Source organism: Hakea prostrata, chromosome 2 (genome assembly GCF_041222555.1).
Source record: "Hakea prostrata isolate BN-2017 chromosome 2, UWA_Hpros_2, whole genome shotgun sequence".
Classification (NCBI taxonomy): Eukaryota; Viridiplantae; Streptophyta; class Magnoliopsida; order Proteales; family Proteaceae; genus Hakea; species Hakea prostrata.
The window spans coordinates 68,577,553-68,589,003 of NC_142601.1; the positions used below are offsets into that span (position 1 = coordinate 68,577,553).

Below are 11,451 nucleotides of genomic sequence, written 5' to 3' on the forward strand. Positions count from 1 at the left end.
GTGTCAATAGCCATCGACTCCCCTTGTATCTAGCTCCTTTGGCAAGCAAACAAGCTTCTTAGCCCTCTTTCCATGTATATATAAATATTTAGTCTCTGGATGAAAATTCATTGTGTTCTTTGTGAAATATTAGTACTTTTAAGTTTTAACCCCTATGGGATGTCAAATCCTAGCTTCACCCTTTACAAATAAGGCGTGTTGTGGCCGAAGATCAAAATCCCCTAAGATATTATATTGATTAATTCAAGAGTGGATATTCAAAGATAGGCTACATCTGATCCTTATAAATATTAAATTAGTTCATATTAAAAATTAAAAACACCATAGAAAAGTTCGAGAACAGAAGATGAAGAAAAACTTATTCCCAAACTTCAGATCTCCAAATCCAAACAACGTCTCCAAAATTTGTTCTCTACGCTCCTTTAAAAAGATTCTTTATGCTTTTCTAAAGTTCCCAAAAACATTATCTCTTCTTGCTGGAGTATTCTCTCCTTTTATAGAGTAATTTCTTAGAATCATCCTTCAATCATACAAACTGAAAATCAACTCAAATCAAGGGTCGATGTGCATAAGTGCATTACTAATCCTCACCTTGGCTCATTCAGATTTGGGCACCATGCGCATTGAGGCCCTTCAACGGTCATGTCTATGGTATCTATATCCGGTTCAGCCGGCCCAACTTGTGAAAGATTTCGAACCAATTTTAGCGGCGAAGCTTTCGTTGAAACGTCGTTGTCTACTTATTAACATTTTGGCAAAAACGAAGAGCTTAGCTACACGGCTGTCTTCGCTACGCTGAAGGTCACAACACACTGAAACTATTTGCCCTTTTTGGTGGTAAAGACAAGAAGACTTAAAGAGACTGAAACTATTTTAAAACCTTCCCTCGCTTCCGAATGGCTGGAACTTCTTCCCTTATTTATATGCAAGAAAGAAATGGACGGAAGAACCAATGCGACAAATATAAATGTCAAAAAGTATTTTTTTTCGTTTTTTCTTCTCATTCCTCTTCTCTTTCTCTTCCGCCTCTTCTGTTAAATCATGCTTTCTCATAAAACAGCTTTCCACCAAACTCATTCGTTCCTTCTCCAAGCCCTAAACCGTTCGGACTTCAATCGCAGAACGACACTGATCTCCTCTGCTTCGCCTTTTCGTAATCGCCGATTCGATCATTATAATCTAAAGGAAAAGGTACCTTGTGCTTATGAAGATTTCTATTTGTTTTTCTTGTTCCACCGGTTGTCATGTCCATTTCAGACGTCAGTCTTTTTCTTGTCCCTGGTTTATGTTTAGCTATCTGAATCTAATGTTCCATGGCGCGGATCAACTACATTTCGGCGCAATTTGTTTGGCATTGGGACCATGGATGAGGTATTTCTCACTCAGCTCATCGGAAGATGTGGTTAGCAGTTTGCTCTCGCTTCTGTATTTGGCGCTTCACCGTTTCACAACTTAGATATTAATACATGTTCCACAGTTTTGTGTTTTATTGATAATTGTATATAACCTAATAACAACGCAATGCATCTGTAATAAAATTTGAGTAAAGATTTCAAATTCAGAATTAGCCAAGTCTCCTGCCTGAATGACTTATTTATGATCGTATTACTAATTAAGTTGCAACTTAAGGACTTTGTTTTAGTTTAGGGAACTGGTCTTCTCATAGTAGACCTTATGGTTTTTGTTTTCTTGTTATAGGATTCAGTTGGTGTTTCTTCTCTTGAGGAGTGGGGATTAGGGGAAGGTGAGGAGATTTCGGAGATAGATTCTTACACGCTATCTTCAAGTGAAGGTGAAGATAGTGATACAGAAATAACACAATTTTTAGTAAATCCTTCTAAGGATGTCGAGGTACATAATGTCAGGGATCATCTGGAGCATTTGGACACATCTGATGGATCTGTTATGGTAACTACCGACCGACTTGGTGTGCTTCGGAGAAGACGCAAAGTGCACAGGTATGGACATCCTTCCTGTCATTCTGAGAATTAAATTTTTTTCATGGAATTGCTTCTTTCTGATATATTTGGAAAACATGGAACCAGAAAAGTACTCATATTTTCACCCATTAGATCTAGTAAATTTCTTAAAAATCACATGTATAAATGAAGGATTAAGAAAAAGGTTGGAAATTTGTTCAGATAATTGGTATATATGAAATAATGAATGGGAAATTAGAGCTCTCTTTCTGTTCCCCCTTCCTCCGGCTTGCCTGGGAAGCTGATCTGAATCCTTAATGAGCTTTTCTTCCCATAGAAAAAGAAGAAAGTATCTGTTCTTAAAAAATAGGTTCCAAAGTTCAAACGGACAGATGACCAACAGAAAGAAGCTATTAATGTAGCAGCTTAAAGAGAAATTAAGCAAGAAAATGGAGGAAATCTTCCTTCAATGGAGGGTGAGAGAGAAATAATGGAACAGATAATTTTTTTGGGGGGGGGGGGGATTAGAAAAAGAAAGGAATAACAAGAGAGTAAAACATCAACCGTGAGGTGGGTAAGGAAAGAAGAAAGGAGATTTTTTACCCAAACTGAGAGAACAAAAAAAAAAAAAAAAAAAAGCCAGCAAAGCAGTCAAGAAACAAATTGAAATTTCCATTCAAAGTCCAGTATATGAGTGGTTTGTTACATATTTATAAGTTGTAAATATACTGAATTGACTATAAGGACTTTTTGTGCCATTTTGCCCTAAATAAGCAACCAAAATTAAAAAAGCTGTTACTATGAGAAATAACTAGCATTAGAACTCTTGGAAGCTAAGATAACTTCCTAAATTTCTACTTTAGACATGGGATCCAATAATGAATAATAATTGAATGCACCTTAAAACCCCACTTTGGGACTTCTCTGCCACAATAAAATCCAAAACTAAGCCCAATCCAAACTTTAATTAGGACATGGACTGAATGTCCTGCGTGAAAGATTTTCATGGCGTAATTCTGTAACTGAACACAAACAGCGTTGAATGGTCCCAAACTGCAATTGATTACTCAATTCTTTTAGTTTTGATCTTGATAGAAAGATACAGATATAAAATAGAAGAGAAAGCCCGTCTAGCAATCCACCTATTACACTGTTGAATCCACAATTGCATTAGTTCTGGTAAATAGAAAAGCTATATTTTATAAAATTCATATCTGGGGCCATACGCCACTGCAGCTATACTTTGGATTTCGTAACTGACTTGGAAATTGGAATGGTCAAAACAGACAATTATATGACACTCCTCAGACTAGGACTTCACAAGCAGAACATGGATTTCCAAATCAAATCTCAAATCTGGACTCAAATTCCTAACAATTCTACAACTTGACTTTGCTAACTTCTAACATTTGACTATTCTTGTAAGTTGTAACCCATATTTTAGGTTTCAATAAAGTAGCCTTTTACCTTTTGTATCAAACTGGAAAATGTAAGAATCTCAAACCAAGGTGTATTTCTGCTAAACTAAGCAGATTTCTGTTATTTATCTGCATGCTATTGTACCTTTCTAATCTCGATGGCCAACCTAGAGTACCTTTCCATCAATCACATATATCTTTTCACACTATCTAACCCAAGTATGTTTCACCCTTTCCTGTATCCTTTCAGAGCCTTAGATTTTTAATTTTTTTCTCCTTTCTTTGAAGCATCAACTTTAGTTACTGGTCATTATGCTCTTGGCCAAACAATCTTGGATGAGTTTACATTATCACCCACCTGGCCTAATGTGAATCTGCCTTGTCTACTCTTGCCATCATCATACTTTCATCTGAACAGCCTCTCATCATCTGTTATCACTCTTATGTCACACTGTTCTTGATTGAACTTTTCTTATTCTACATTTGCCCAATATTATACAGTAAAATTACTCCTGCAATTTTAATGGTGTCAATCTCACTATGCTATAGAAATTAACTATTCATTTAACTAGCCATTTCAATTCTCCTCAAATATTACATTATATAAAAAATTGAATAAAGATTGTGAAAATGATTCCTTGGGTAATCTTATGGCTGACCTTCTAGTCTTCTCCAAGATTTTCCTTCTGTGAAAGAACCCAAAGGGGATGGATGCAACAAGGATTGGCCCATAAACACAAATAAGTGTACAATAGAAAGGTATTTGTTCCCTACAACAAAAAAGAAACAGCTGGGTAACCTTTGGCACGGAGATTCCAGTGTTTGGTAACCTCTACTTCAGCCTCCCAATATAGCCTCTCTGAAGTAGTGTGGTACTCTCTGTGTCTGTCAAGATATTAAATTGCCCATTGACGAGGATCTCCTTCCACTAGAAGTTTCTGCAAACCTAGTGCAAGAATCTAGGCCATTGGAGTTATAAATATTTGAAAATTGGAATGGCTGCCCTATTTTTCTGGATGGATTTTTCCCAAGTTTTCATGTATATTGCAGTCATTCTTAAGTTCAGCTGCAACACACTCTAGACTACATTTTTTAGGGTATCCTGGATTCTTTTTACACTTCTGGGACTTTTTCCCTCCCCTCATTCCTCAGTAGAAGCTTATTTCTTTCTGTATGTTTCAGTAGTTGAAATTCTGAGTTGGCAAGGATGAGTTAATTGAGTGCAGGAAACATCTTTAATATCTCTTGGCTTGAATAAATTCAGCATGTTTGTAAAATTAGCTCATCTTACCATTTCAGCAGTGGTTATAGTGACGAGTGAGAACATGCCCAAAATCATTTTTGGTAATATTTTCTGACATTGCATATCTGTTGTCTGAAAAGTAGGAAATTCTTGGTTATTTGACCATAAATGTAGGATGTCATTCTTTTGTTTTGTTTTGTTCTTCTTTTGTGTGTGTATGTGTGTTGAGGTTGGGGGTGGGACATGGAATTCATGTGATTGATTTAAACATTATTGTTTACATTTGGCAGGATCCAACCTGGGATTTTTATTACTATGGGATTGGTAGCCTTCTTGGTTATGCTTCTTTTATTTGTCGACTGGTGTTCATGGCGGATTGTCAGACTGCCATTACGATCATTTTTCTTGACACGACCATTTTTTATATCTGCAATTATAACATCGTTTTCGGGGTATCTATTTGTCCCATTATTCAATAGTTTGAAGATTCATCAAATCTTTAGAAAAGAAGGTCCTGTTATGCATTCCACTAAGAAAAGGAGAACCCCAACGATGGGTGGACTGTTTTTTATTCCAGTTGGTATATCTGTTGCCAGAGCTGTAGCTGGTTTACCTTCTGTTGAAGTTTCTGGAGCAGCCGTGGCTACTGTAGCATTTTCTTTTATTGGGTTAGTTGATGACATTTCAAGTTTTGTTAAAAATCATAATTACGGGTTACCTGCATGGCTGAAAGTCTTTTTGGAGGTAATATTTCTGTTATGTTATTTCCTTGTCTGTTCTCCACTCCTTCAGTTTCATTCAGTTTTAAGATTCTAATGAAAAATGTCCTCCACGTTTGTATTATATTCTAATGGATGTATTGGCAGGTAGCTGTTGGGATATGGTTTTGGTTTTGGTTGGACTCGACGCTTGTATCATCACCTTATAGCATGTATACCTTCTTGTAACTAATCTGATCGAGATTTATGTGATGGTAACGTGAACATGGTCTATACTTGTCAAAAAGTATTTGAAGGAAGAAAAATATCTTTATTTATTTATTTATTTCCTATTAAGAATATAAAGACAATCCGTCAAGAGAATATGATGTTCCAAATGGAAATTATTAGACGCCATATAATCTAATATTCCAATTAAGAGAAATTTTAGATATGGAAAGGCTGGTTCTCATCATCGTAATTTTATTCCAAGGTAACTTTGTTTTAAAAACGGCTTGGTTCTATAATGCTGCTGTTCCTTTTGCTATAATTTTTCCAGTTATCCATAATTTGGGGATATGGTAGGTGACAAAATCTTAACCCTGGATACATCGAGAGCAGCATACGTATTGAAGTGGTGACAGTTTCTCTTACATCTACATTAACATGGCTATATTTACAAGTTTCCATTTCCTGCCTAAAGTTTTGATCTAATAACATAATTACAAAACCATGAGAAAATGTGATGTATGACCATTTCATAAGTTTTGATCTAAAGTGATGTATGTCTTTTTCTACAAATTATTGATGCAACAAGTGTTAAATATGTGGTGCTTAACTTTTACCTTTTTTCTTTGCTCTTATGTAGGAAAATGTTGGTGCCTCTTCCTGCACCATTGGGCCTGATGCCTCTGGGTAAACTGTATCCCTGTTTGACTACATTCTGTTTTGTTTCAATGGGGAATGGGGTTAACTTAACAGATGGCCTTGATGGTCTTGCTGGAGGAACAGCTGCTTTGGCCTTTATAGGCATGTCGATTGCGGTGCTTCCAATTTGTTCTGGTCAGTGCAAATTTCTCCTAGAACTTGAAATATATTAGTCGCATGCAGTGTAACCTTGAACCCTGAAAATGCAAATTTGTTTGGGTTGGCTTGTGCTGATTTAGTAGTATATTAGAATGACGTGCACAGGAAGATGATGGTGTTTGGTCTTTCACTCACAAGAGGATTTAACCCCTGCCACGCATGCATAAAATAAATTTGCGACAAAAACATATGTGAATTATTTTATTCTTCTCTTTCTTCTCTCTCTCTCTCTCTCTCTCTCTCTCTCTTTCTTTTTTTTTGGTTGTTGTTTTGGGGAGGGGTTGGAGTATAATTTCAAAATACACATCCTTAATGTGACTTGTAGAAGTGTATACTTATTGCTGTTTTGGAGGGGAGGATGATTATCTTTGAAGTCATTATGTATTACCTTTGAACTATTAAATAGTTTCAGATTAGGTAGTGTATACGTATTGGTGATTTGAAGGGGAGGATTATCTTTGAAGTCATTATGGATTACCTTTGAGCTATTAATAGTTTCAGATAGGTCAAGGACGAGACTAAGGACATTATGGTTTTCATATTTAGGAATTTCTACCCTTTCTGGATTTAGTCTCTAGACTTTCTACTGAGGGTTGGTTTTTGTCTTTTTTTTCCTTTGTTGGGGGGGTGGGGGTGGGTGGGGAGGTGTTAACGCACTCAGAGGGTTGATTTTTGTCTTTCTTCCTTTGTTGGGGGGTGGGGGTGTTAATGCAGAGTGCTTCCATGGATCTGGATGTAGATAAACTTAGTCCTATTGAGTTGTGGGTTCAGTACGGTATTCTAGTTTAGTTATTTAATTACAGGTAAGATTTATATTTATCTTGTTATATCTTATATTTATTAAGGTTGATTAGTCTGGGCGTACCGATCTCATCAACACTGATGTTATTCTATTTATATTAGGGGTTGATACATGATAGTTTTGGTTGCTGCATTTATACGTTGTTGTTTGTCAAGGACTCAATACTCATCACTTGTTCAATAAAATCAGATTCAAGCTTTTTCCATGGTTAACTTTTTCTGAGCTTTCTGAAGCAGATCTTGCTATATTTGGAGCATCCATGGCTGGAGCCTGTGTTGGTTTTCTTATGCACAACCGGTACAAGGCATCTGTATTTATGGGTGATGTTGGATCCTTGGCATTGGGTGGAGCATTAGCAGCAATGGCAACATGCACAGGAATGTTCTTCCCATTATTTATTGCATCTGGAGTCTTTGTACTGGAAGCATTATCAGTTATATTGCAGGTATGGCATTTGATAACCTATCTGTTTCAGTAATATTGCAGGTCTGCCATTTGATAATCTCTTCTTTTTGTAGTTGTCACTGCCGTTTCATCTCTGCTGTTATAGCATTTGGATTAGTACTAAGTTTTCACTGAAATTTCTATTTCTTTTTAAATATCTTAGATGTAAGTATCCTCTACTGCATAGAGTTTGGTCGCATTCAACTTGGAACACATCAATACAATATTTAGTTAGCAATGAATTAACTTTATAATATCCAGATTCAATTCCTCGTGTACTTTAGGTTAAAAAAAAATCTAATTTTATTGACACCCTTTGATGAGCATGAAATACCAGGCTTGAACATGTTGTTTTGGTTTGCATTTCAGTTTTTTATGTCAGCTAGTATGGTATACTGTAATCTGAATGGCAACTTCTATTGTGAGGTTCTAATTCACTTGCTGCACTAAAAGAGCCTCCAACCTCAAAATAAAACATGTGAATAGTTATTAGTATGCATAAGCATGTCATACGTAATGAATTGTTGTTTTTCAACATATAATACAGGACAGGGGAAAGAATATTTTTAATGGGCATCTAAAGCTGCACATGGTCGGATCAGATGGGGCTGATCAATATGTGAAATTTCTAACAAATCTGAGCCAAGCGAGAGAAAAGATACTTAAAATTGGGACTGGAAAGAAATTGCATGGGACTAGAATGAAGTGATGTAGCTTCAATTAAATGAGGGCCAGTTCTTTCAAGATCTTATCAAAACCAACCTTTTATAACCCAAACAAGGACATCTTGAGACTTCACTTATGGACTATGGGGTATTTTGGGATAGGTAGTCTTTAATGGGTCTGGGAATGTAATGTTGATAGTTTGGTTCAGTTTCTGTAAATGGGGAAAATTTTCCTCTCAGGAAGTTTTCAAAGTAAACTTGTTGAGTTAGGCTTTTGGGGAATTAGGGTTCTCAGTTTGGGTTGCCATTTGGATTGAACCTATGTTCTAATGCCTTGGAGATGCGCACCAAATTAGGTTGAATTCTTGTGGTTGAATCCTTTTTGGGGTAGCTTGGATTTTATTAATCATGAACTATATATGTTCTTCCTCAAGGGGGTACAAATAGGCTTCGAATAAGAGAAACAAGAATTGAACTAAAAACCTTTTAAATCTGGTCTGCGTACCAGATTTATGACTTGGACCCTTCCAACTGAAAAGAACAAATTGAAAAACTATTCTGCCCTCATAACTTAACTTGAGTAGAATTACATAACTAGACCAATGAAACCAATTAATTGATCTAATTTCGTATTTGGCCTAAACACTTAGCTTTAGGCCCATAGAATGGGTCCATGACCACGTAAGCCTATGCAGCAAAGGCCTAACACCCATATCTAGCAACCCTATGTTGATTTTAGAAGAAGATAGGTCATATCGTTGTTAAATCTGCAGCAGGGAGGGGGAGGGGGCATGGACAGATATGGTTGGTATGTTTAGGGTGAAAATTTTGGCAATCAGCTCATTCAGACATGGTGGTCAAGGCGCTAGATGAAGGGTTCCAGGTCAACTAAAATGCTTTGATGCCAATGCACTGCCTTGAAAACTGTGATTCAGACCGTTAGCCAAATATTAGCAGACCTGTTTACCGCCTCTCTCCCGTGTACCTAAACTGTGTGCCATTGAGGAGATTCTCTCTTAAATGGCTGTAGAAACTTTTGGCAAAATATAATTTTCTAGGATGTGATTATGCTGGCTTCATCTTAACTTTTTCCCATGTGGTCTTGAATCATTATGCTCAGAGTTGGCATTACTTCTGCGCCATTTTATATTTGGTAGGATACAGCGAGGTATAGAGTTGAATCAATTGTGAAAATTTCAGTTTTAGCTGTTCTTATGCTCAACTTATTTTCCGATCACCTCTTCTTAGTCTGAAAATAGTGTATGGATCAGGTATCTCACTACAAGATGACCAAACGCTTACATGGAGTGGGGCGTCGCTTGTTCAGGATGTCACCTCTGCATCACCACCTTGAGCTATGTGGACTTAGAGAACAATCTATTGTTACAATGGCTTATTTTGTATCCTGCGCCTTAGCCATGTTGGCTGGGTACGTAGGTCTGGTGTCAGCCTAAATCCCCAGTAACCTTTATATTGCTTTGTATATCATTATCTTTGCCCATTCTTTTGTTGGTGGGGGGTATCTAGGTCCTCACTGGGATGGATACACTGAAAATTACTAGCGCAATGGTTCTTCAGAGGGGGTCTAATACCCCCTATAAGTAGCAACAACTGAATACATTTTCGCCCATAAACTCAAATGGGTGGGTAGAGTGGGAGACATGCCTCAAAACGGCCAGCCCATAACTCCAAAGCGCTTGATCCAGATTTTGTCAAATCTTTGATGTGATGTTAAGCTTGGAAGACGGAGAAGAGGCAAAAAAATGACCAACATACTATGTAAGAATTGAACGAAGAGGTGAAAGGAAAGGAGTAGGAGAAGAGCACCTTCTACAATTTAACCTCTTTTGTCTCCGACACAATCGAAACCCAGGTTGCGCTGAGGTAAACATGGCGTAATTTGGCTGTTGCGCTGAGGTGCAATTTTAATTATAAAGGATCCAAGAGTTTGTTAGTGCCTGCACTCATCTTCAGTCTAAGCCACTCCATTAGCTGTTTTTGGCGTCCATCAGAGCATTTTGCCAGTTACAACCCTGCTTCTTTTTAATTCAGAGGCAAAAACGCCAAAGAGGGAGTTTGTAGAGTCTCCAATCTTGTGCGTTTTCTTTTATCCCTAGGGAGTTGAACTTTATAGCTCACTCCTTAGCCAAGAGGGCCTTATCTTCCCCAGCAGGATGGCTGGCTTGCTAATTTTCGATCACTGGATTCTGACTCTTTGTACTCACTGTCCGCTTGCCTTTTCTGGGCCCATCAATGAAAATTTTTTACCAAGAAAAAAAAAACCCCTAAGGGAGTAGATAAAGGCCGAATTGTCAAATGTCAAGCACCTCATCGACAGGTCTCTCTAGCTAGATTGTATGGAACTCCATTTATAATTTTAGAAACATGGGGAAAAAGAAACCGACAGCCCTGCGTCATGGGCATGCCAGAGAGCGTCTGGCACAATGGAACCTCTACGCTCTGCTCTCAACCCTTTTTGGGCAAAATTGCTTCAGTCCTGCTGCCCAGGACTGAAGCAGGACTGAAGCAATTTTGCCCAAAAAGGGTTGAGGGACTCATGCTATGACTAATGAACGTCAAGCCTTGAAATTCCACTTCCAAAATTCAAGAAAAGAGGAGAGAGAAACCCCACCGCCTTCCAACACACCTCATGTCCAGATGAGTTTGATAGGTGAATGTTCTGGCAGAAAAGAATATATACTTCTATTCCCATCTTATTATAGTTGAACTTTGGCAACCTTAGGAATCAGCAATCAATCTTTTCTAACCTGGGAAAATACATATTTTTTTGGTAAAGAACTAGAAAAATACTAACATGTTTATATAATAAAAGATGTTTATCAAAAAAATAGTTTATATAATAAAAGATAACAGACGCAGTGTTCTTTAATGTGATCTATCAAAAACTTAAGATCAGATAATGTGGCGTCGCATCTTTACACGTAACCATGCGATTCATGAGTTAATTGATTACACTTTCTAGGTATCCTTTTTCTCTTGTGAAGAATGTTCTTGACTGTACATGACAGACTACAAATTATTTAAATCATCCAATTCTTTCTCTCTGGGGCTAAGTGGGTCGATGAGATTCTCCTTTGTGTGTTTTATTATGCTAGCAAAGATTTCTATTTTTTTATTTTGAAAAATAATCAATTTATTCTGCCGGCAAAGCCGAG

At 37.3% G+C, this 11,451-nt stretch overlaps 1 protein-coding gene across 3 annotated transcripts; it reads left to right on the forward strand.

The window, feature by feature from the left end:
• The first annotated feature begins 854 nt into the window (after positions 1-854).
• TRANS11 (translocase 11) lies at positions 855-10,750 on the forward strand. Of its 3 annotated transcripts, XM_089146232.1 has the most exons (8): positions 855-1,191; positions 1,294-1,371; positions 1,699-1,958; positions 4,871-5,324; positions 5,447-5,511; positions 6,147-6,340; positions 7,403-7,611; positions 9,547-10,750. In XM_089146232.1, the coding sequence occupies exons 1-8, from the start codon at positions 1,042-1,044 to the stop codon at positions 9,727-9,729; spliced, it is 1,593 nt and encodes a 530-aa protein (XP_089002358.1). In that variant the 5' UTR covers positions 855-1,041; the 3' UTR covers positions 9,730-10,750. The 3 variants fall into 3 exon arrangements, with proteins under 3 accessions (XP_089002358.1, XP_089002360.1, XP_089002359.1); XM_089146234.1 differs by lacking the exon at positions 1,294-1,371; XM_089146233.1 differs by having other exon boundaries at positions 1,100-1,402.
• Positions 10,751-11,451: the final 701 nt, after the last annotated feature.

Coding starts and splice junctions, on each gene's coding strand:
- TRANS11 (XM_089146232.1), top strand. CDS start 1,042: ATGCTTTCTCATAAAACAGCTTTCCACCAAACTCATTCGTTCCTTCTC. Junction 1,192..1,293: donor ATTATAATCTAAAGGAAAAG/GTACCTTGTGCT, acceptor GTTTATGTTTAG/CTATCTGAATCTAATGTTCC. Junction 5,512..6,146: donor GTATCATCACCTTATAGCAT/GTATACCTTCTT, acceptor GCTCTTATGTAG/GAAAATGTTGGTGCCTCTTC.